We start from the raw sequence: 27187 nt of genomic DNA, 5'->3' as shown, positions 1-27187 counted from the left end.
ATGTTGAAGCCTGTGTAAATGAAACAAAACGAAATATTTCCACTTTGGGTATACAGTAAATGAACCATTCCTTTTAGCCCAGCAATTCTCCGTGTTGTATACCTTCCCACATCACTACTTCGGCACTAATACCCACCATCCACTTTGAATACATCCAAGGCCTGTCATTCAGGACTGGTGCACAATACTGTATATGTATTAGCATGGCTGGTTCTGTGATATGTCAGTGGGTCTTGTGGCAGTCAATAAAGTCTGTATTAACAATATCCAGTTCCTGAAGCTGTTCTTGGCCCCAGCCGGGAGTGAAACTCTGACCATTTCAGAGTACAGACAGCTTCTCTGACCTCTTAGTGACCATGTATGCTGTTGTGGCTTTGTGTACAGATTGAGATACAGGCAGTGCTCATTTTATGTAGCCCACATCCATTTTTGCTATGAAGTCCTCAATGATAAAAAGAAAGAGTGACTTTTATAGTTTCACTGCTGTCTGTGAAGTTGATTTACCATTTTTCCCCTCACTGCAGTACCACCTGTGTGTATAGAATTTTTTTTTTTTTTTTTTTTTTTTTTTTTTTTTTAAAGCCTCCAATATGCTTGCATGTGTAGGCCTTGGTTACCTAATGGCAGCTCTCCATGCTGCTTGAGCAATGGCAGCCTCCTCGTTCAGTCCCTTAACCCTGAGGTCACACTTGATGACCTCTTCCCACATCTTTTTCAGTCTGCTCCTCGCAACCCCAACCCCAGTATTAACGCTTCTCATTTTCTGCACCCAATTTTCATCCCCCATCCTCTCCACAAGTCCAAACCACCTCAATCTACCTCTTCTCATCACAGTACCAATACACTCCAGTCCCATCCTACCTCCCAACTCTTCCATCATAAACCCAGCCCCTCCAGGCCTTGCATGCAAGGACACACTGCACATCCACCTAAACATTGCCATATCTGTATGTTTGAGCCTGCGAATATCCTCTTCCTTTACTGCCCAGGTCTCACTTCCATCCAGTATTACACTCCTAACACATGCTGCATGCAAAGATCTCTTAGCACTTAGAGAGAACTCTCTCATTGTCAGGAGAGGCAACAGGTCCCTGCACTTGGTGGTGAATGGTTACGTGCAAAAGTGAAGTGTGATGAGGCTACAGAACTGTCAGCAGATTGAACTAGTTTATTTTGAATTTGGAAGTGCATGGCCAGGGTTTGGCAGCCCTCTTCTTTCCCAGTGAATTGATAGTCATCAGATTGAGTAATAGATTTTATGAGACACGTAAGTGTGGATATGTATGTTTGTGAGGTGGAGTCAGTATTCAGAGGGCTTAAATGGTGAAGGGAAAAGAGTGTGACCCATTCAGTCAGGCAGACTTTGGTTAGTCTTTCCATCTGTCAGGGCTGTCTGAACCTTATCTCATCCCATCCAGGGGTGGGAAAAAGGGGTGTGGATAATGATGGCGATTTTTGGTTATACTGGCTCATAAACAATGTGATGTAGTACATATGTATCAGTTTTTAGGGCAATATGTGCAAAATTTATGTGATACAGCATCCAGATTTTATGAATAAAAAGACAATGTATACCTGTATATCTTTGACAAGATAACAGTTTTATAGTTATGATATGTATTAGAAGATGGATGGATGGATATAGCGGAGGTCATGCTGACACAAGAGTAAGTAATTTTTCAGCTCAGTGTATGATATACTATAGCTGTGGTGATGTGGGAAAAATACAGGAGATCCAGTTTTAATTGTTCTCCATTGAGGTTTGTCATAGTCAGAGCTATGTCCTCTTTTAAGTCACAGTTTGCAGGTTAAAACTCAATCCTTACTGATAATGAGGATTGCCGGTGTGTACAGTTAGGGACAGTTGTTATGATGTTCCACTGGTGTATTAATCACTTTCACATAAAACATGTCTGGAACTTTCCTCTCTGATGCATCACATTGAAGAGAATTGTCTGTGGACAGAGAAATGTACCGAGTCTCTCTTCTCATGGCAATACTAGCATGCAGAGGAAATTGGGATTTATCTTGCATCTGTCTGTAGCCAAATGATTTAATCTTAGAGGATGTGGCCACAAGTGACTCATCTTTTCACCAAGTCCTCCGCAGTTGGGCTGCCCTCCCTCCATCTCGCACAGTCTTTGTTCACAAACTTCTTCATCCCATTCCCCATTCTCATTCTCAGTATCCCCCTCATCTGTCACCCCCTCTACCTCTCTCACAAGCATTTCAGGCCAATCTCCTACTTTTCATTCTTTGCAGCACATGATCAGGCCATCTCAGGGTACTTTTCCCAGTACTTTAGAGGGATTAGAGAAAGTTAAATACTCTACAGTATTAGGTAAACTTTGTCCCCTAGTATACAGTTGCAGTGGCGTGGTTTTAGGGACCTTAGGTCAGATTAGACATTTGCATAAACTCAGCACAGTTCAGATCTAAGGAGCAACTGGAAGTGTTTCTATCACATATACACTGCCAGGGACACAGAATGGTCTCTTAGAGGTTAAATGATCTGCTCTTTGATAGCTTAGTCTTGGCCCTTTCTTTGCTCTGAAAGAGATACCATACTATCCCCTTCGGCCTGGGTACATTTATTTCGATTTATTTTTGCTATGTTGTAGTGATTTTTATTCAGCTTAGGATAAACTTTACAAATTAAAGGAGTTGAAAATAGCCTAACTCTTTAGGATCCATTGTCATCCAGGATTGACAGTTTGGGTCATTTTCAAAACCCAGTTGAGGGGGTTCCAGATCCTGTAAGTTTTGGCTTCTGACCTTTGCCACTGTGAGCTGGTAGGCAAAGGGTGAACTAAGCATCGTACCTTCCATGCAAAATCCCTCATGCGGCACCCTTGGGCTTTAGAGGGTTAATATATCCTTTTGATATGTGGCACCATTCCAGTTTGTTTCATTTTGTTTGGTTTATAAAGGCTCCAACATGCTTGCATGCATCAGTCTTGGTCACTTAATGGTGGCTGTCCATGCTGTTCAGTCTCTGGCAGCCTCTCTATTCAGTCCTTTATCCCTGAGGTCACATTTTATGACCTTGTCCAAGGTCTTTTTCGATCTGCCTCTCACAGCCCTACCCCCATCATTAACACATCTCATTTTCTGCACCCAGTTGTCATCCCCATCCTCTCCACATGCCCAAACCATTTCAGTCTGCCTCTCCTCATCACAACACTAATACACTCCAGTCCAATCTCTCACACCAACTCTTCCATTATAAACCTAGCCTCTCCCACGCCTCACATTCAAGGACACACTGGACATCCACCTGATCATTGTCATTTTTTAACATTTGAGCCTGCAAATATCCTCTCCCTTTCCTGCCCTGGTCGCACTACCATACAGCATTACACTTCTAACACTTGCTACAAACAAAGATCCCATAGTGTGGAGGAAGAGCCCTCTCAATGTCAGGAGAGGAAACAGCTCTCTGAACTTCTTCTAACCACTCCTCACACTAGCCACAACACACGTCACCTCCAACACACGTCACCCTAGTAACTAAACTCTTCTACACTCGAGAGACTCACCAGCATGTTCAGTCCTTTCACACCTGACAATCTCCATGTGCACTCCCCGACACATCGCATGCATGAAATCAGCATTATCTCACAGTCTACCTCTAATACCTCTTCATCTCTTATGCACCCACTTATCACAAACACTGGTAGCATCATGCAGATTGAAGGGGTTATGGATTGGCTGTTATCATTACAGTTGTAGATATAAATACTGTTTCACCTTTTTATAATAAATAACAAGACAGTGAACAATGGCTATCAGAACCTAGTGATGCTGTCTCAAACTCTTCTGAATATTATGTAAGATTTTCATATTTGTCAGTCTAAAAAGTGGAATAATATTGCTGATAAAATCACACAGTCATAGTCACTAAAAAATTGAAGAAAACTCTCATTAGCTGACAGAATATTTACAGTGCTGTATTTACCAGACAGTTTTAGCAACCACTGTTGCCCTTCATTGACGAAAGCAACAGTGGTTGCCAGAACTATTTGGAGAATAAACTGTCCATCTGCTAATGTGGGTTTTCTGAGTGGTAGGTGGGGGCACTCACCATCCAGTCACTTGATGGAGTGCTGCTCTCTGGTGACTGCCCTTTCCTCTCCTCCTTTCTTCTTTCCATCCTTCCTCTTCAGTCTTTCTTTCATGCTCTCCTCTTCCTTCTGCCTGTGGGTGACTCTGCACTTAATGACAAGCCAAATGGTTTCCTGCACACCAGGAAACCATGTACTACACTGGGTGGTAACCAAATTACCAAATTATGGCACCTGATGGTTTAGTGGATAATTCATGCACTCCAGTTGGATTGAGCCTGGGCAGATTTATATCCAAGGAGTGGATGGGGTTTATGGCTCACATAATGCCGCTCAAGAATTGGTGAGGCTGGTCACTTTCTTCTTAAATGCCAGGTCCAACTTGCCTTGCCCTGGGCTCGTACACTCCTAATGGGGCAACACTGGATTAGATGATGATGATGGTGAATAGATTGTCTAGAGCTGTACAATTTCATATTAATTACTGTATCTACAGGCAGTGTTCTTGATAAGTATTTCAAAATATCACACTCTTGTGGTTTGGTGGTTAGAATGCCCTATTTAGAGTGACAGCCTTGCGTAGGTTTGAATATTCAGAGGTGAGTGGTGATTTATACCTCCACCAGTGCAGTTGGATGAAAGTTATGTGTTCACCTGTGTTTGTTTGTGTACAAGAGGTCTCAATAACTTCTCATTGGATTGCAGTGAAATCTTGTGAATAGGAGGACATTGAGTCAAGAAACAGTTTATTAGAGATTGAGGTGGATCTGGATCTGAATGTAGGAATAAATTATGAATTTCATTGACATTGGCAAAGGTATGTCCTCCGTGAGCATTTTAACAGGGCAGACTAAAACCATAGAATTAAGTGTTTGACAATGTGAGACCATAAAACTATTCATCTTGTAGGAGAGAGGAATAACAGCAGTAAATCTCAGAGTGCTCCTGTAGTTTAATCATGTGTTGCCATCAAGGGGAGTAGGCTGGTCATTTACTCTTTAATGTATTTGCCATTAATATGTATTGTTTATGTTTGTTACAGTGCACTTTCTAGCAGAAAGAAGGCAAAAATGCAACTGATAATGAAGTAAAAACAGCAAATCCCATTTTACCCTTTTTGAGGTGTTGAGGCCCAAGACAGGGTCACCCTAGTTCAGTACAAGTAAGGGTAGATGACCATTCTTCTCCATCAGTGACATTACTGGTACATAATAAAAAAACATCAGTCAGCCTCATGGTGACTGAATCTGTAGAAGACTCTCTCCAACTGGAGCATTCCAACCACTATCCAGATGTCATAATCCAGGAAGGACAACTACTAACAAATTGCCTCTTTGTCACCATGTCTTCCACCATCAGACTGCCCTTTCTTCAACTCACACCACTTCTCATATACCTCTCCACTCATTTCCTCTGCCTCATCCTCGTTCTTCTCTTCCCTGTACCTCATCCTCATTCTTCCCTTCCCTTTACCTCATCCTTGTTCCCCCCTTCCCTCAACGTCATCCTTGTGCCCCCCTTCCCTCTACCTCGTCTTTGTTTTCTCTTTCCCTCTACCCCATCCTCGTTCCCCCCTTCCCTCTACCTAATCCTTGTTCTTCCCTTCTCTCTACCTCATCCTCACTCTCCCCTTCCCTGTGCCTCATCTCCCCTTCCCATTATATCATCCTCGTTCTCTCCTTCCCTCTACAGGTAGGTTCCGTTATACGACCACTCGATATACAAGAAACCGATGATACGAACAGGGTAAATTAGGGACTGTTTTCTTTATACGATCTTGAAAATCCAATGGTGTGACATTCAGTCTGGGGTGAGGTGGGAGGATTCTAACTCAGTCATCCCAGCAAATGCAGTCACTGCCGTTTTCTCTCAACCTCTGTTTGCTGGGATGACTGAGTTAGAATCCTCCCACCTCGCCCCAGACTGAATAGGACTGCTCAGCTGCAGCATTGCCAGATGTGCGATAATTATCGCAAAATGCGATATTTTGGCACACTTTGCGATATGTGATAGCATGCATGTGATAATGCGATCGTTTTCGTTCGTTTTTAAAGGCTCCAACATGCTTGCATGTGTCGGCGATAACTTTCATAATTTCATAATCTGAAAAATATATTGGGGATTGCAAAATTAACAAGTCTAGTGTAAGACTAGTACAACAGGAATTAGTAACTCTTATGATAACCAGTATTATAACCTGGTAGGTACAGTACTTAATAGTTAAACAAATTCAGTAATGTTAATTAATCACTCCACATATGAATATAGTTATTCCACAGTAATTACTGATTTATGTGAGGAAATGCCTTTGTTTATGAGTGCGATAATTTTGATCAAATAGTGATAAGTTTAACGTGCCAGGTACGGTAATATGGGTTTGGAAATCTGGCAGTGCTGCTCACTGGCGACTGCCAGGCCAGTCTTCCCACCTTCAACACAGCATTACCACCTATAGATGAGTGTTATGCATGTTTTATATGATTAATTAATGTGCAGTCATGTTATTTGCATACTATTTGCTCTTTCAGATTGCATTCTTACAGTTCAGTATATAGATATATTTGTTGCATTTGGTATCGTATATTTTAGCTTGAATACTTATCTTTGATGGGGTCCTTGAACCCAACCAATATTTTACCATTAGTTACGTGTTTCGTCGTACGAGAATTCATTATATGACTATGCCAAATGGAACCTAACTGCTCGTATCTTCGGGACCCCCTGTACCTTATCCTTGTTCCCTCCTTCCCTCTACCCCATCGTCATTCTCCTCTTCCCTCTACCTCATCCTCATTCTCCTCTTTCCTCTACCTCATCCTCATTACCCCCTTCCCCCCACCTCATCCTCATTCTCCTCTTCCCTCTACCTCATCTGCATTACCCCCTTCCTTCTACCTCATCCTCATTCTCCCCTGCCGTCTACCTCATCCTTGTTCTTCCCTTCCCCCCACCTCATCCTCATTCTCCCATTCCTTCTTCCTCTACCCCCACTAATATACTTTACTAGTCAGTCTCATTTTCTTTCTCCCCATCCCCCTCTTCCTCTCTACCCCACAAAAATACTTTCCAAGTCAGTCTCATTGTCTGTTCTTTTCACATGGCTCAACAATCTCAAGGTACACTGGGTCACAAAATTATCGGTGCACAACATGCGTGAAACATTTGGGACCACAGGACGAAAGTCACTGAAATATTAGTATCTGAAATATTAGTACAGTAGTAGTAGAAAGTATATAGGGAAGAGTAAAGTTATGGTCTTCAAGAGAAATGAAGTTGTGAATATACAGTGAGGTTGGATGAGGAGGAAATGAAAAACGTGAGTGCATTTAAGTACATCGGTAGTGTGATGAGTAAGGATGGAAGTTTAGAGGGTTAAGTGCTTGAAAGTGTACAACAGGGAATTGCTGATCCCTTGAAAGCAGTGATAAGAAACGGGGAAGTGAGCATAGAAGTGAGAAAGTTACTGCATGACAGTATTGTGATACCAACTCTAACATATTGAAGTGAAGCTTGGACATTGTTGGAAGGACAGAAGTCAAGCGTGAGAGCAGTGGAAATAAGTTATTTGAGAGGAGCCTGTGGAGTCACATGAAGAGACAAGCTGACAAATGAGGATGTCAAGGAGTGTTGTGATGTGGATTTGGATGTGATAGGAACCATTAGGAGAAATGTATGGAGGTGGTTTGGCCATGTGGAGAGGATGGAGAAAGAGAGACTGATGAGGAGAATGTGTGTGAGTGAGGTGGGGGGGGGGAGGGAAGGGGAGGCCAGGGATGAGATAAAGGGATGGAGTGGAGAGGTATATGAGAGAGGGGGGCGTGAGCTGGGTGCAGGGCAGTGAAATAGCGGGGGACAGGGTGACATGGAGGTGATTTGTTTGTTGCCACCCCTTATGGGATTAATGCATCTGGCAGATATTAAAAAAAATAAATAAATAAATGTTTATTAAAAAAAAAAAGTTGAGTCTCCAAAGGACCATAACTCAAAATTCCATGAGTAGGAGAGCTGATGTATTGAAATATGCCTCATTGTTATTTTGTCTTTAGTAATGTGAATCATATTGTGTTGCCTCCAATGCCTGTGAAGTGGAGTGAAGAGTCCGGGGGGCTTAATAGTTGAGTAAAGGAATGTGTTGCCCACTTCATTAGGTGTATTAGAGATTAGTTCTCCCTCTGTCATTGTCTTTCTTTCTTCAGGCTTTTTGGTTTGTATCAAAGTTTGTTCAGTATTTCTCATGCCTTTGTGGGAAGAAACAAGTTTGGGATGATGATGATGATGATGATATGATGGTGATGATTATAATTTTAATCGTTGTGTTGTGTTGGTGCAGGTTCTGTTCAGCTTCAAACGTGGTAGCAGAGGAGAGGAGGGTGACAATGGCAGTTCAAATGGCACATCTGTCATGGAGGATGACCGTATGGGCTTCATCATGTTTGAGGCCGGCTTGGAGAATGTTTCTCTCAAGTAGGTACCCAGATCACTTAACCCCCTGACTCTGGATGATGTCCTTTTTGTAGTCAGTTCTCACATGATGAAACTAGGCCACTCCCATAACTGGAATACTGTGCAGTGGTTGCTTGAAATTTGTTAATCTTTAATACTAATAAGGTTGGAATGAGCCTCCCTGGTTACTTGCCAAATTGATCCTCCAACCTGACTACATTTGTCTGTCAACTTTTTTTTTTTTTCTTTACAATAGCAGAACAGAGGAAGGAGAAACAAAAGAATTAAAAAATAATGATAATCTGTACACCAGATTACTGGTGTCACCCATTCATACAAAATCTGTAACAGTTGGACTTGGATAGCCGTTGGACTGAACTTGGAATGGGTTTAGGGGTTATATTTGGTATTGGAAAAGTCTCTTGTAAAGAAGGGCTATATTTAAGGCTATTTGACCCATCCGCTTAAAAAATATTCCCTAAGCTAAATATAACTGCTTGGGTCTTATCATGTATGAGGCCAGGAATACACAGGGTGTGGATTCACAGATAAACTTTAGGACACAGTTTAGACTTCAGATGGTGATGATCACATAAATTTCAAGTTCTCCTTACAAAACATTGGCATAAATTAATGGATGATTTAAATGTTGAAGTTTAGACTGATTTATTCATCTGTAATAGTAAAGGTGAGTGTTTGTATGTTTGTTACCTATAAACTCAGCTCCCTTAGGGTTTGCCCTCACATATGATACATTTTCAGAATCAGCATGATCCAGGGAGTGTTTTGGTATATAATTTATTAGGTTTCATTGTATGTTGAAAAGTTACATTAGGTATATTGGCCGAAGGCCCAATCAGCCCTCCGCAGGAGCTAGCCAAAAAAGTCCACCCAGAGGGTGGACCGTTTCAGCTAGTATAGAATAAATATGTATAAACAATTTTTTTTTTTTTTTTTTTTTAACGTCATCACTGTCATGTCATTCAGAGGATTTTGTTCATATTTATATGGCTAAATGTGCACTTTTAGATGAATAATTGATAGATAGCAAAATACCTAGGTGGTGGTACTGTCAAAGACGAGGGAGAGTGGCCATGTGCAGTTTGCCACAAGGACGTGGGAACTAATTCCATCTTGTGCAGTGTGTGTGATAAATGGGTGCATAAGAGATGTAGTGGTATCAGAGGTAGACTGCGAGATAATGCTGATTTTATGTGTACGGCGTGCCGGGGTGAGCAGGTGGAGATTGTCAGACGTGAAAGAATTGAACTTGCTGGTGAATCTCTTGAGTGTGTAGAAGAGTTTTGTTATTTGGGAGACATGTTGTGTGCTGGAGGTAGCTCTGTGGCTAGGGTGAGAAGTGGTTGGAAGAAGTTCAGGGAGCTCTTGCCTCTCCTGACATTGAGAGGGCTCTCCCTACGTGCTAAGGGGTCTTTGTATGCAGCATGTGTCAGGAGTGTAATGCTGTATGGCAGTGAGACCTGGGCAGTGAAGGAGGAAGATATTCGCCGGCTCAGACATACAGAAATGACAGTGATTAGGTGGATGTGCAGTGCGTCCCTGCGTCCAAGGCCTGGAGGGGCTGGGTTTACGATGGAAGAGTTGAGAGGTAGGATGGGACTGGAGTGTATTGGAGTGAGAGGTAGATTGAGGTGGTTTAGACATGTGGAGAGGATGGGGGATAATAATTGGGTGAGGAAGGTGAGAAGTGTTAATATTGGGGGTGGGGTTATGAGGGGTAGACAGAGAAAGACATGGGACGAGGTCATTAACCTCTACACCGCGGGCATGTGTACCGATGTTTTGCTTGTGCCACGGGGTTATTCGGGCCCCGACAGACTCTCAAAAAATATTTGCCAAAAATCAGTTATTAGTCCTAGAATATTAAAATTACATATGCTTATGGCACATACCTTCAGCTTTCTCCTGGAATGTTTGTTGAGCCTTCGTCAGTTACCATAGGACTTGTGGAGACCTCTGAAGTTGGGTAACGAAATCTCCGCTTTACACTTCCCGACAACCCGTAATATGATTACCACAGCCAGATATTAACACTATAAACACTACTCTATGATTTTCAAGTAGTTTGGGATCCATACTCCAAAAAAAAATCCACTGTGAAACAATGAAAATTATGAGCGCGTCTGACCGTCGCACTTGCGCTAGTTCGCTCTTGGTACTCTGTCATTTATTATTCGTAAAACCCCTCACACTTTATATTTCCATTACTATATAACACTTATATATATCTACAGTCTTTATCCATAAGTTTCCTTCAGTAGTATTTGTTTATTGTCACTGTAGGGATTCAATTTCTTTCAGTAAAATACGTAGCATTCACTTTCTCGTCCTGTATACTAGCATTGAGAGTGAATGTCACTTTCATCTTCACTCTCATAACTCATAGTATTCATACATGCTAGAGTGAAACTTTCACTTTCATTACTCCTAGGGTATATACTCGTATTCTTATAATACTACTCATTTACATTTCTATTTACGTTCTCTATTTTATTTACGTTATTTACATTTCTATTTTATTTACACTGTGTTATGCACTGTCACTTGAAGTAACTTATAAAACTATTTTCCATTGTTCATGTATATTTACATTCATTACTTTCACTTGCTGTTTACACATTGTTTACACATTATTTACAATTCCACTTGCACTGTTTTACTCAATAGAAAGATCGTAGTCACTCTTTTATCAATTGTCAGCCCTTTACCTCTTTCCACACGAGGTTTAGTAGGGGGTAAAGGTCACAGGGCCCTTTGCATGGGGGTGAAAAAGTCCCTGAAGTCAGCAAGAGGAAACAGACATACCTCCACTTCGGAAGATGAGAGTGAACTGATAAGGGAGGGCCGGGATGGAGGCCTACTTAGGGGATATTCAGTACTACCAACGTTAGCTCTTGAAACAGCTATGTATAGCACTGAAATGATTGGCAGGAAATCTAGACAATACATTATATATTAGGTAGTTCCAGGTGAATGTAAATATCACTTAGGCTTCTCCCTTCCCTCCTTATATGTATATTTATTACGAAAATAGATTATACGGCATATTTCAAGGGGAGAAAAACAGCGAAAATTACTGAACGAGTGCACGTGAGGTGTTGTCAGGTGATAATTAGCCAATTCCAGGTGTATGGCACTCTCACTTACCTTATTTCTTTCTTGTATATATTATTTGGTATAAGAATAGGGCATAGGGCTTATTTCAATGGATGAAATCAGTGAAAAATTCCAGGGAAGATTTACTTAGTGTAGCACGGCCGGGCAGGCGAGAGGATAGGGTAATGGAGGGGGGGTAGGGAGGGGAGTCAAGAACAGGGAGAAATGGCTAAATTATCAACAATGGATGGGAGTACAGATGAGATTAGGAGTGCTGACAAGTGTTGGACATTGGCAGTACTGATAGATGATACAAGCCCCCACTTGGAAGCCCGGGTGAATTCAAAATAACACAGAATCACAAAAGCGACGCCCCGCGGTATGATCCCTTGCTCCCAAGCGTCACGAAAGTGACGCCCCGCGGTTAAGGGGTTAAGTGTGACCTTAGGGTTAAGGGACTGAACAGGGAGGCTGCAATGGATCGTGCACCATGGAGAGCCGCCATTCGGTGACCAAGACCGACACATGCAAGCATGTTGGAGCCTTTAAAAACGAAATGAAACAAAATGATGGAATAAAGCATGCCGAGCATTCATTATGGAACAATTTTACATACATACATACATTATCTAATCCTGTGTTGCCCTGTGAGGAACGTAGGAGCCCAGGGCTAGGCAAGTTGGTTCTGACATTTAAGATGAGAGTGACCAGCCTCACTCATCCCTGCATGGCGTTACGTGAGCAGTAAACCCCAACCACCTCTTGGATATAAACTGACACCGGCTCAATCCAGTTGGAACACCTTAATTACCCACCAAACCACCAGGCACCATAATTTAGTTATATGGTTACCATCCAACATAGTAAATGGTTTCCTGGTGTACAGGAAACCATTTGGCTTATCACACAGTGTAGAGTCAGCCATAGGCAGAAGGAAGAGGAAAGAAAGAATGAAAGAAAGACATAAGAGGAAGGAAGGAGTGAAGGAAGGAAGAGAGGAAAGGACAGCCACCTGAGAGCAGCACTACATTGAGTGAGTGGATGGTGGGCATTTTAAAACTTAAGAAAAGAGAAACTATGAAACTGATGGATATTTGTCGTTTGTAGAAAATTTCACTAACATTAAAATGAAACCAAAAGAACTGATCTGCAACCAGTGACAGAATTTTAATTTTAAGTGCAAAAACATTAGTTTCAAGAAAAAAAAGTATCAAAGTTTGTTCAGTTCTTTCTCATGCCATCTGCAAAGCTATGTATCTGTCTATCTATCTATTGCCAGACGCCTTAATCCCACATGGGGTGGCCACAAGCCAATCGCCTCCACGTAACCCTGTCCCCTGCCATTTCAGTGCCCTGCTCCCAGCTCACACCCCCCTCTCTCATATACCTCTCCACTCCATCCCTCCATCTCATCCTTGACCTTTCCCTCCCTCACTCCCCCTCCACCTCACTCACATACACTCTCCTTGTTAGTCTCTCACTCTCCATCCTCTCCATATAGCCAAACCACCTCAGTGTGTTTCTCCTGATGCTTCCTATCACATCCACATCCACACCACAATGCTCCTTCACATCCTCATTTGTCAGTCAGTCTCTCCATGTGACACCACATGCTCCTCTCAAATAACTCATTTCCACTGCTCTGACTCTTGACTTCTGTCCCTCCAACAACGTCCAAGCTTCACTTCCATATGTTAGAGTTGGTATCACAATACCCTCATGTAGTAACTTTTTCACTTCCATGCTTATTTCCCTGTTTCTTATTACTGCTTTCAAGGAACCAGCAACCTTTCTCCCTTGTTGTACCCTTTCAAGCACTTCACCCTCCAAACTTCCATCCTTATTCTTCACACTACCCAAGTACTTAAACGTACTCACATTTTCCACTTCCTCATCATCCAGCCTCACTGTACACTCACTGACTTCACATCTCTCGATGACCATCACTTTACTCTTCCCTACATTCATCTTTAGATTCCGTTTCTTACACACTCTCCCAAATTCATCCACCAAGCCTTGCAGCTCCCCTTCTGCTTAACTTAACAACACAGTATCATCTGCAAACAACAGTACAGGAAGTTTCCAGACACTGTGCTCTTTCACTAGGGCCACTCCAACATCCACTGCCCTACCTTGTATCTCTTTTATAACCCCATCCATGCACAGATTGAACAATAATGGGAGACATGAGCCATCCCTGTTTCAACCCAACCTTCAAATAGAAAAATTCACTCAGTTCACTCGCCACATGCACTGCAGCCTTAGCACCCTCATATGTACTCTTCACAGCATTCAGCCATTTCCCATCTACTGCATATATTCTTTATACTTTCCACAATCCTTGTCTTTCCACCCTGTCATATGCATTCTCCAAATCCATGAAGGCCACAGACTTCATTCCCTTCTCTAGAAACTTTTCCACTAAAGATCAAAGAATGAATATCTGATCTACACAACCTCTTCCCTTCCTAAAGCCACCCTGTTCCTCTCCAACTAATTCCTCTGTCAATACCCTAACTCTGTCAGTATTTATCCTATCATATACTTTTCCTATTACACTAAGAAGACAGATGCCCCTATGATTACTATACACTTCTTTTTCCCCTTTCCCTTTGTACAAGGGAATAACTATACCTGACTTCCAATCCTCCGGGACTCTACCTTCCTCCCAGGCCAATCTGCACATTTTCCACATCCATTCTACTACCATCTGTACCCCATGCTTCAGCATTTCACCACACACTCCATCAATTCCTGGGGCTTTCCCCATTTTGACTTTGTTCATTGCTTCCACAACTTTCATCTTACTGATTTCTTCCTTTCTTCTCACCTCCCTCTTCTCCCAGCCATTCCCCAGCCATTTATACTCAGCCATTCCCCAGCCATTTATACTCACATTACTTTCTTTCTCTATGTTCAACAGTTCCTTAAATTGTTCTCTCCATCTGCTCACTTTTTCTCTCTTCCCCACTAGTAATTTACCATTTTTATCTTTCACTCCCTTGCTAACTTCATTGCCACCCTGTCTAACTCTCTTTACCTCATTCCAGAACCTTTTCTTACAGTCCCTCCACTTTGCACTCAGATTCCTTCCAAATTCCTCATCCACTCTCTTCTTACTCTTTCTTACTGATCATTTCACCTCTCTCTTCCTTTCTACGTATAACTCTCTCTTCCATCTCTGAACTTCTTCCATGCCCTTATTTCTCATTCATTCATTATATGCTTTTTCTTTTGTACGACAGCCTGTCTCACCTCTTCATTGCTCCATGCTGTTCCTTGCACCCCCTTTCGTCTTCTCATCACCTGACACACCATCTCACATGCTGCACATATTTCTTCTGTGAATATCTTACACACACCTTCCATGTACCCCATCTGCTCCAGTATCCAAGGGGTGGTTGGGGTTGATTGCTCACGTAATGTCACTCAGGGATGGGTGAGGCTGGTCACTCTCATCTTAAATGTCGGGACCAACTGCCTAGCCCCGGGCTCCTACGCTCCTCATGGGGCAATGTAGGATTGGATGATGGATGGATGGATGGATTATTATTATTATTATTATTATTATTATTATTATTATTATTATTGGTATTATTATTATTATTATTATTATTATTATTATTATTATTATTATTGGGGGTGCTCACCATCCACTCACTCAATGTAGTGCTGCTGTTGAGTGTCTGCCCTTTCCTCTCCTCCATCCTTCTTTCCTTCCATCGTCTTCTGTCTTTCTTTCCTTCATTCTTTCCTTGCCCTTCTGCCTATGGGTGACTTTACACTTCCTCTTCCGTCATTCTTTCCTTCATTCTTTCCTCTTCCTTCTGCCTGTGAGTGACTCTACACTGAGTGACAAGCCAAATGATTTCCTGTACACCAGGCAACCATTTACAACTCTGGGTGGTAACCATATAACTAAATTGTGGCACCTGGTGGTTTACTGGATAATTATTGCGTTCCAATCGGATTGAGATGGTGAAGATTTATATCCAAGCGGTCGTTAGGGTTTATTGCTATCGTAATGCCATTCAGGGATGTGTGAATCACAGTTGTTTTACATCTAGCAGCATTTTGCACTCTTTGTTTTATAATGGAAGTGTACTGTTGTTGACAGATTTCTATAATTCACTTTGAACTGAATGTAAAAAAAAAAAAAAAAAAAAAAAATGGGTGACTTACAACAGTGACTTAACAAACTCTGGATGTTTGACATGGAATAGCTTTGAGCATCATGTGGATGGTTATAATCTGACATCGTTAGTTTGTATTCAGATCTTTGTAGAATTCTGTTCCCACTAATATATTATTATTGACAGTTTTTTTGTGGTGAGAATGAGTATAAAAACCTGAAGCTGTTAAAACTGTACTGTTACCATTACATTAACCCTCTCATTGTGTCTGCTACTGGACCTTTACCTTTTACCTTGCACAGGGCAGTGAAAAGAAAAGGTTTTGGACATCAGGTGGAAGGATGTGGGCGTCAGGATGGTGGTGTATGTGGCAACACGGCCTCAGCTGGCAGTGGAGGTGGCCCAAGCACTGGCTCTGTCCCCGGCACTACCATCGATGCACCTCCCAGACCACCTCCAGACACACCCAGACCACCCCCTGACTCACAGAGGGACCAGTGCTCGGCTTCACTCTCACATGTCTCTAATATTTCAAGCCACTCAGCACTCTCACAGTCCAACTCCTCTGCCAATGGCAGTGTTAGGGAGGTCCAGGTCTCTCAGGTCAGTAGGCTTAGTTTTATATCTTGAAGTTTATTTTAGCTGTTTGGTGGTTTAATGGTTGAAACACCCCAGTATGTCCAGCCTCCAAGGGGCGGCTGGAAGTTTTTCTGTCACATAATGTCATTGTGGGAAGTAGATTGCTCATCTACCCTTAAATGCATTGTGCAACAGTTGCCTAGCATAGGACCCTTACAGCTCGGAGAGGATAATGTGACTCCCCATCGACTAATAGAGGGTTCATAGGTTTAGTTTTATGGGAATTATTCTAGGTGGCTTAGGAAGCTTCATAACACCTCATCTTTAGCAATCTATTTAGTATATTACCCCTTAACATTCATGTGTATATTTATTGTTTTCTTATCAAGATTGTTTGCATCAGTAACACAAAAGAGGCTACTGAGGTGTGTTGTGCAAAATAAATGGATAGAAATAAGTGTTAAAAAATCTCGAAAACCAATTACAGTATACATCAGGACTGTCACTATTATCATTGTAGTGGTAATGTGATAAAGTTGTACAGTAAGTCCTAGTTGTAAGTACGGAAAAATACTAAATAGGAGTAGCAGTCTACAGAGTGCCCAGTGATTTACAGTATTGTATTGATCATCTGGTCATTCATAATTCAAGCCTTTATAATTCTCATGCTTTTCATGGCTGGTAAAAAGTAGAGTATGTATTTATGTATATTTGTATGTGTTTGATAATGGCTGGTTTGCACACACCTTGTTTATGGTCAGGCAGCTCAGTACTGTAGTCAGTTTCTTTTCATCTGACAGAACTGAACTGCTTCCACAATCTGAATGCTAAATTATGGTTGCATAAAGTTTGGTGAGCCTTAGTTATTAGGCAGGAATGTCCTTGGTTACTGGTTAAATCCACCCTTCTTTGTGACTACACTTAGCCATTAGTTTGGCTGAAAGATGTTAGAAATCATTTCAGGTTAAAACAATAATATAACATTCAAGGAATGGATGCAGATCATGAAGAGCAGGTAATCTGTCAGAGTGAGGGATGTCACTTTGTCAAAGGAGAAATGACCTGCCTCACCCATGCTGTGTAAATCATTACAGAGATGTGTTTGAAGTGTAAGATGAGAAATGGCATTGAAGGCCTGATAGCACCTCTTTCTTTCATTCAGGATTGTTTTCTAGCAGGAGTATGTCTGTATGGGTTTACATCTTTTTAAAATGGCTTTTGCTTAGTTCCATTCTACATGTAAATCCACGTAACATAGTGTCTTGACATATTTAACCCTTACTTAAGGATGAGACTGTCTGTATAGTGTAACATTATGCTTACAGGTGAAGAGTGACAAACGGGACATCACTTCATTTGTGGGTGAGCTGAGGACAGTGTGGTTCAACTTTGCTGCCCCACCGCACACTCCCATCACCAAAAAAATTGACTATACCAGGTTAGAACATTAACAACTTTCTTGCTGTTGATCAAAAATTTATTCTAAGTGATATAGGCAGCTTTGTAATGCCTCTCCTCAGTTATTTATCATGCATATTGACCCTTAACACTCCTTTGAATGCTGTTTACATCATTTTGATATAGATATAGTTTCCATCAATAAGATATAAACGGATATCAAGGTGCAGTGTGCAAAACATGTCACTAAGGAAGAGTTGTTGTAAAATCTCCAAAACCATAGAGAATTAGGATTTAGCTTCCCAGTACAGTACATTACATACAAGGTCTGTCCAAAAAGAAACTGAAGCTTTTAAATAGCACACCAACTAGCCAGTGTAGCATGATTGCGAAGGGAGTGCTCTTATAGTGGCAACTTTGAGTTGTATTCTAACATTTGCAGCATCACCCCGTGTCACTTAGTATCAAGGAATATGCACTTGAGTGAACATGTGTTTAGTGCAGTTTGTGAATTTTCTTCCATCTCTCCTGTTGTCTGAAATTGGTGATCTTTGAGGATGGATTTCAATTTTGGGAACAAAAAAGTGTCTGTAGTGGCCAAATCCGGAGAGTAGGGTGGCTGGGAAATGATAGTCATCTCATGCTTCACCAAAAAGTCATGGATAAGGAGTGACATGTGAGCAGGTGCATTTTCATGGTTTGGCATCCAGGAATTGTTTGTCCACACCTCAGGCCTCTTCCTTCACACTGCCTCCCTCAAATGCCTCAGGACATCCATGTAAGAGTCTTTCTTAATTGTCTGACCACATGGAACAAACTCGTGATGGATGACACCCAATTAATGTTAAAAAAAAAAATGAAAAAAAAGAAAGATCAACATTACCTTCACATTTGAGCAACTCTGACATGCTTTTTTTGGTCTTCGTGACAATATTCCAACCTACTGCCATGACTGCCTTTTTGTTTCAACATCGTAGCCGTACAGGTACGTTTCACCACCTGATATGACATTTTTGGAAAGGAAAAGTTTTTCCCAATTTGAAACAGTTTCAAGCAGACATGTTGCTCTTCAAGATCCTTCATTGATCAGCGTGTAACAAATTGCCAAGTGCACTAAACAGAAGCCCATGTACCTCGAGATTAAGTGACATGGCGCGATGTGGTTGGTGTTAGACTAAAGCTCAAAAGCCCTCACCATGCAACACTCCCATCACAATAATGTTACGCCGGCTAGTTTGTGCACTGTTTAAAAAGTTTGATTTCCTTTGGACAGACCTATTATAATTGGTTTGTTATCACCAAAATTAACCAGACCACTCAACATTCTAAATACTAAGTTGTGGTTGCATGAAATTTGATTAACCTTAGTTATGAGATACAAACGAGTCTCATTGGTGACCCTCCAGCAACCCTTGACTGTCAACTGTGCTGACAGAGGTTAGAAATCTATTATACTGCACTGACATATTTGATGTAACAGTCACAATATTGCCTATACAGAACTTAGCTCTAGAATAGTTGGAATAGTTGTTTTCACCAAACAGCAGTGTCATTACATATCAGTATTAAGTGCATTGTGTATTTGTTTGTTATAGATTCATTACCATTGACCCTGGGAAGTACAACTGTGAGAGTGAAATGTGACTACAAGCTTGAGAAGGAATTCTTGAACATATTTATGATACTGTGTAAATCACTTTTTGACATACAGGAGGAATGAGAGATGTGGAAAGTTTCTGTTCCCTCACTTCCATGTTCTTGTAGCAGAAATGCAGAAAATGGCTTGTGATAATAGTCATCTGTAACTAAGAACTTTTTTGCAGAAGGAACAATAGACATGGGAAGGTTTTTAGTCTCCTCTTCTTTCCTGCAGATTAAAAAAAAAAAAAAAAGTTACATTAAGGAATCAATCATCAGTATGCTTGAGATCCCACAGTCTGTCTGTCAGTCTGTCAGACTGACAAATGAGGAAGTGCAGGAGTGTTGTGATGTAGATGTGGATGTGATAGGAAGTGTTAGGAGAAATACATTAAGGTGGTTTGGCCATGTGGAGAGGATGAAGAGTGAGAGACTGATGAGGAGTGTATGTGAGTGAGGTGGATGGGGGGAGAGGGAGAGGGAGGCCAAGGATGAGATGAAGGTATGGAGTGGAGAGGTATATGAGAGAGGGGGTGTGTGAATTGGGAGCAGGGCAGTGAAATGGCGGGGGACAGAGCGACATGGAGGCGATTTGTTTGTGGCCACCTCTTTCGGGATTAAGGCGTCTGGCAGTAGATGGATATATAGATAGAAAGAATCCCAGCTCTGCTAACTAGCCATAGAATCATTGCTCTTAATCAGGAAACTCAATCACAAATATAGTCTGTAGGACCAGAGTCCAAGCTGAGACTCTGCCATTGCTCCACATGGTAGTACACCATCCAAGATATTTTTACTGCCAAGTGTTTGCTGCAAGTGTTGGGAAGTAATTAACCACTTTTGGCACTTGACTGAGCTGCCAGTCCATAGATAATGTCAGCTGTACCATGACCAACCTCAGTATGAGAAGACATTAGAAGGAAGCATGACATTATATGATTTGTTTTGATTTAACAAGTAGAATAGCAATATCATAGGGGTGGCTGAATGATGGATTGAATATTATCATAAGGGTGGATGATAGATAGAATAGTATAATAGGAGTGGATGATAGATAGACAGAATAGTATCATAGGGAAAAATGATAGCTATATACAGTGTAGAATGGTTTCTTAGGGTTTAAGCTTTCAGACTTGACTGGAATTTATTGAGCACGGCATCTCCATCCATCAATGCGTGGATGAACCCGAGTGACCGACTGACCGTGGCTGTCCTCCAGTTCCTGCACATCTCAGAGACACGGCGCTTGGGGGTCATGGCCTCCCTCATGGCAGAGGCCCTCGATGTGCCAAGCACACACATCAACCCTTCCTCAGATCTGGTGGTGAGTTTATCAGCTGTATTTTTAACCCTTCGATGATCAGGACAAATCTAGCTTTCTACTCCAATTATGCTGAGAGTTCAGCGTAGGGACCTGGGAGTGTTAATATTGTCACCTTTAGCCCAGTGTTGCTGTCTACCACATCAGCCTTTTCTCAGAGCTGGTTGTGTTTTTTGGCTGTATTACTAACCCCTTCAAGCCCATCATGTGGATATTATTTTATAGATGATGTTACGGCCCTCTGGTAGAGACTCTCTGTGTTTCAAGCACCTACTGTACATCAATTCCTCCTTGGAACTGCTTTAAGTATGTTGGCCATAGTACTGTATTATTAACCCATTTAATCCAGTGGCATTTACATTATTTTATTTTGTTTTTGTTATTTGATGCCTGATGGTCTGGTAGGTTAAGGCACTTAGGAGTCATGGCCACTCATGGCGAAGGCCCTTAGTGTCTCAAATACTCACATCAACCCTTGCTTATAATTGGTGGTTCTTCACCTGCTTATGGTCATTCCAGCTCCAGTACAGGCAGTTCTCATTATAAGTATTGTTTTTTATACAGTATTCTTTTTTGCAGGTGGTAGGTGGGGGTGTTCACCATGCACTAAGTTGATGTAGTGCTGCTCTCGGGTGGCTGCCCTTTCCTCTCTTCCTTCCTTCTTTCCTTCCTTCCTCTTTTGTCGTTCTTTCTTTCATTCTTTCCCCATCCTTCTGTCTACATGTGACTACACTGATTGACAAGTCAAATGGTTTCCTGTACATCAGGAAACCATATACTATGGTGGGTGGTAACCATATAACCAGACTATGGTGCCTGGTGGTTTAGTGGGTAATTAAGGTGCTCCAGCTGGATTGATCCTGTGTCAGTTCATATCCAAGGGGTGTTTGGGCCTTATTGCTCACGTAATGCCACTCAGGGATGAGTGAGGCTGGTCACTGTCATCATAAATATCAGGACCAACTTGCCTAGTTCCAGGTTCATGTGCTCCTCATGGGGCAACGCAGGTTTAGATGATGGATGGATGGATGGATTCTTTTTTGCTTCTAAATTCTCAGTAAAGCAAAGAAAATTAATGCTGTGTTGTTACACATGCCATAAACTTGGCGGTTGTTTAAGTTTGGTGGGGGTGTTCACCATCCACTCACTCGATGTAGTGCTGCTGTTGGGTGTCTGCCCTTTTCTCTCCTCCATCCTTCTTTCCTTCCCTTCTCTTCTGTCTTCCTTTCCTTCATTCTTTCCTTGTCCTTCTGCCTACAGGTAACTTTACACTCGCTCTTCTGTCTTTCATTCCTTCATTCTGTCCTCTTCCTTCTGCCTGTGGGTGACTTTACACTGAATGACAAGCCAAATGGTTTCCTGTTCACCGGAAAACCATTTATTATGCTGGGTGGTAACCATATAACCAAATTTTGGAGCCTGGTGGTTTAGTGGGTAATTATTGCGCCGATGTTGGTTTATATCCAAAGGGTGGTTGGGGTTGATTGCTCATGTAATGCCATTATCTCTTTCATGGTTGGAATAGCACTTTCAATTCCGCTTAGTACCAGACAGTTTTATTTGCCTAAGAGTGAACTGTAGGAGCCTAAGAATTTTAAGCCCTGTAGGGAACTGACAGGAGATTGAGCTGGCTGGATGATTGTTGTGAGAAGTGCATGATCAGGGATTTTGGCACCCCTTTTAACATGGCAGCTTCTGGATTGACCCTGTCGGATATGATCATGTGAAGCTACAGAACGCAGCGAATGTTTTTGGCGTATCTGATAGAGCCAGGATTCCGGGGGCTTGAGTGATGAGTGAATGGAGGCGTGCCCCATTGGATTGGGCAAATTTGGGCTGTCTGGACATTGCTACTCCTCACCCTGCCCTAAGGTGGGAAAGGAGGTCTGGATGATGATGATGATTATTAATTTTTAAAATCCATATGATTTCAAGATATGAGAGACTTAATGAACTAGTGGAGTTGCATGTTAATGATGATACTGTTATTTGGAACTGGAGGCTGATCACATCTGACTTCTACATGGGATCATAAGTACCTGTACAGTGCTCCATAAATGACCTTCAAAAATGTAATGAGGATTTGGCCATAACAGACATGTTTCCTACCTAATAAACCATAAAATTAGGGATTCATTGTTTGACACTGTACTGTAAATCAGTTTCCCTACCAGCCCACCTGCCTAAAGAAGCAGATGCCACTGAGTCAGACCCTGCTGGAAGACCCTTATACATCATTCGTCATCATCATCATCATCATCATCATCATCATCATCATCATCAACACCCAGACCTTCTTCCTCCCCCTGCCCCCCAGGGTGGGGTGAGATCTATAATTTAAGAAATACACTATCCATTCAGAGATGTTTGCTTTGAGGAAACCTTTCCCACCCCAGGGTTGGGTGAAGTCTGCAACTTAAAAATTGCACTGTCCATTCAAAAATATATACTTTGGGAGAGGGGGGGGGGAGTGGGAAGCAACAGTGTTGACTATGAAAGCATCTGTCACATATTGTCAGAGTGTTTTCACCAGACAGAACTAGGCCACTCCCACATCTTAAATACCATCATTTTTGCATGAAATTTGATGAGCTTTAGTCATGAGATAAGAATAAGTCATTAGTTACTATAAAAGTCAGTCCTCCAGTGTAACTACACATGGTCATCATTTGTGTTGAGAGGAGTGAGGATCTTTATCAGGGTACAGCATATGTGTTGTAGTTGGGAATACTTTTTCGCCAGTGTATATTTTTTCCCAACAGAACAAGCTGATGCCACTGAGTCAGACCCTGCAGGAGGACCCGTCTTGTCAGCTTTGTAAAGTGCTGCGTCGCTACGTCCTGCAGGCTACTCCTGGCACCATAGAGGGTAATCTTGTACCACCACACCTCCCCAAGCTGGCCACTCTCAGACAGGTGGGTGGAGAGAGAAAGAGAGAGTAATTGAATGGAGAGTGAGGGTCATGTGAGGAGAGATGGGAAGGAATTGAAGAAAAGAGGGAGAATAGGAGGTTGGGTAAGGAGAGAAGGAGAACAATAGGGGGTTGGGTGGAAAAAGAAGGGAAACAACAGGGGGTTGGGTGGGGAGAGAAGGGGGACTGTAGGGGTTTGGATGGGGAGAGAAGAGGGGCTGCAGCAAATTGGGTGGGGAGAGAAGAGGAAGAACAAAGGGTCAGGTGGAGAGATAGTCTGGTAGTGGACATGATGCATATATCATCTAACCCTGTGTTGCCCTTTGTGGAGTGTAGGAGCCCTGGGCTAGGCAAATTAGTCCTGACATTTAAGATTAGAGTGACCAGCCTCAGTCATCCCTGAGTGGCATTACATGAACAATAATCCCCAACCACCCCATGGATATAAATCTACACAGGTGTAAATCTGGTTGGAGTGCCTTAATTACTCACTTAACCACCTGCTCCCATAGTTTGGCTAAATGATTACCACTCAGCATAGGAAGTGATTTCCTGGTGTACATGAAACCATTTGGCTTGCCACTAAGTGTAGAGTCACCCATAGACAGAAAGAAGAGAAAGAAAGAAGGAAAGAAGGATTTAAGAGGAAGGAAGGAAAGAAGGAAGGGGAAAGGAAATAAGATTGTAAAGGGTGTAGTTTGACTGTAAGTTTTTGAGTTATGAACCATTTCTAGGAACCAGTTAGGTTGGTAAGTGGGGGAGCAACTGCACAGTTATACCTTGCTGAGTTAGAATGTTTGAGGATGACAGGAAACCGTTTGACTTTTCACCAGGTATAGGGTCACCTGAAGGTAGCACTACATCAAATGAGTGGATTGTAAGAATCTTCACCTAGCACAGATAATAGTGCTCTAGTCAGTTCGTTTTCACTGAATGGAACTAAGCCATTCCTACAACTTGAATACCTAGTTGTGGTTGCATGAAATTAGGGAGCTTTAGGTATGAGGTAGAATTAAATCTCCTTGGTTTGTAGTCAACTCACCCTTGCAATCAGAATACAATTGTTAATAAACCATACTGAAAAGGGTTAGGTTAGCATAAACTAACCAACTAATTTGTTGTACAGGGAGTGGTGGTGTTGAGTCGACAGTGGAAGAATGCCCTGTACATGCCCTTGTTGATGGAGCAGACCTTCAGAAACAAGCAGATGCGACCAACAGGCAATTATAGGTATGGATATGAGGCCCTGCATGCCACAAGGGGCAAAGTGACACAGTAACGATCTTCCACAAATCATCTTCAAAGTCTGGCGACAAAAAAAAGTTCATAGAAATGTTATTTTTTAGTTTTAGGTGCTAGAATTTGGAAATAAAGTGCATAAATGTGAGTACTTTAAGGGCAATACCTAAGCAATTTGGCACAATAATATTTTCATTGTTAAAATTACATCATCAGCAGAAAAATATTTTTTGCTAGTGTCTTGATGGACATTGAGAGCATTTTGCAGCAATTTTTTTGTTTTATTTTTCTTATTCAAACCAATGAAGTATCATATTTGTCCAATACTGTGATAAACGTAAGTTGTTTTTTAACCCCTTAACCCTTACACCGCGGGCTTGTTTTGCTTTGACTTGCGGCTCCCGCGGGCATATTCACGCTCCGACAGACTTTCTAAAAATATTTGCCAAAAATCAGTTATTAGTCCTAGAATATTAAAGTCACATATACTTATGGCACATACCTTCAGCTTTCTCCTTGGGTGTTTGTTGAGCCTTCGTCGAGTACCGTAGGACTTGTGGAGACCTCTGAAGTTGGGTAACGAAGTCTCCACTTTACACTTCCCGACAACTCGTAATATGATTACCACAGCCTGATATTATCACTAGAAACACTATTCTATGATTCACAAATAGTTTGGAATCCATACTCCCCCAAAAAAACACTGTGAAAGCAATGAAAATTACGAGGGCGTATGACCATCCCACTTCCGATCGTTCGCTGCTAGTGTTGTCTATTATTCATAAAAACACTCACAGTTTATATTTCTGTTTCTATATAAAACTTATATATATCTACAGTCTTTATCCATAAGTTTCCTTCAGTAATAGTAGTTTATTGTCACTGTAGGGATTCAATTTCTTTCAGTAAAATCCGTAGCATTCACTTTCTCGTCTTGTATACTAGCATTGAGAGTGAATGTCACTTTCACTTTCACTCTCATAACTCATAGTATTCATACATGCTAGAGTGAAACTTTCACTTTCATTACTCCTAGGGTATATACTCGTATTCTTATAATACTACTCATTTACATTTCTATTTACGTTCTCTATTTTATTTACGTTATTTACATTTCTATTTTATTTACACTGTGTTATGCACTGTCACTTGAAGTAACTTATAAAACTATTTTCCACTGTTCACGTATATTTACATTCACTACTTTCACTTGCTGTTTACATATTATTTACACATTATTTACAATTCCACATGCACTGTTTTACTCAATAAAAAGATCGCAGTCACTCTTTTATCAATTGTCAGCCCTTTACCTCTTTCCACACGAAGTTTAGTAGGAAGTAAAGGTCACAGGGCCCTTTGCATGGGGGTGAAAAGTGGCTGAAGTTAGCAGGAGCAAACAGACGTACCTTCTTCTTGGAAGATGACTGTGAACTGATAGGGGTGGGCCGGGGTGGCCTACCTAGGGAAATGCATTACGGCCAACGTCAGCCTCTTGACAGCTGCTAATATATAGCACTGAAATGATTGGCAGGAAATCTAGACAGTACATTATAAATTAGGTAGTTCCGGGTGAATGTAAATATCACTTAGGCTTCTCCCTTCCCTCCTTATATGTATATTTATTACGGAAATAGATTATACGGCATATTTCAAGGGGAAATAAACAGTGAAAATTAGCGAACGAGTGCATGTGAGGTGTTGTCAGGTGATAATTAGCCAATTCTAGGTGTATGGCACTCTCACTTACCTTATTTCTTTCTTGTATATATTATTTGGTATAAGAATAGGGCATAGGGCTTATTTCAATGGATGAAATCAGTGAAAAATTCCAGGGAAGATTTACTTAGCATAGCACGGCCAGGCAGGCGAGAGGATAGGGTAATGGAGGGGGGGTAGGGAGGGGAGTCAAGAACGGGGAGAAATGGCTAAATTGATTGTCAACAATGGATGGGAGTAGAGATGAGATTAGGAGTGCTGACTAGTGTTGGACATTGGCAGTACTGATAGATGATACGAGCCACCACTTGAAAGCCCGGGTGAATTAAAAATAACACAGAATCACAAAAGTGACACCCCGCGGTATGATCCCTTGCTCCCAAGCGTCACGAAAGTGACGCCCCGCGGTTAAGGGGTTAAGACCGCAATTGTTTCAGGCAGGGTACCTCCCACAACCGAAATTTGGGGGTGTTTTGGTGACTTTCACCAAGGGCAAATTGACTGTGTTCTGGCTAAAGAGGAAGAATTTACGCACCTGACAACGCAATCTATACCCCTGAAGGCCTAATGGTTACTGCACAATCACACGTCAAAGTTTTAAAAAAGTTTATGATAGTTACCCCTC

General features: G+C 41.7%; 1 protein-coding gene across 1 annotated transcript in view; it reads left to right on the top strand.

The window, feature by feature from the left end:
* Window positions 1-27187, top strand: part of tweek (transmembrane protein KIAA1109 homolog tweek) — an 839779-nt gene that overhangs the window by 188163 nt on the left and 624429 nt on the right. The window contains 6 exon segments of the mRNA XM_080283669.1: window positions 8395-8528; window positions 16060-16360; window positions 17662-17774; window positions 20504-20693; window positions 23456-23608; window positions 24731-24834. Coding sequence (XP_080139795.1) covers window positions 8395-8528; window positions 16060-16360; window positions 17662-17774; window positions 20504-20693; window positions 23456-23608; window positions 24731-24834 — 995 coding nt within the window.

Source organism: Coenobita brevimanus, chromosome 98 (genome assembly GCF_032717465.1).
Source record: "Coenobita brevimanus isolate Jiangsu-jjx chromosome 98, ASM3271746v2, whole genome shotgun sequence".
In the NCBI taxonomy this organism is placed as follows: domain Eukaryota; kingdom Metazoa; phylum Arthropoda; class Malacostraca; order Decapoda; family Coenobitidae; genus Coenobita; species Coenobita brevimanus.
Note: the sequence above shows the minus strand (reverse complement) of the source record. Positions and strands in the feature narration are given on the sequence as shown.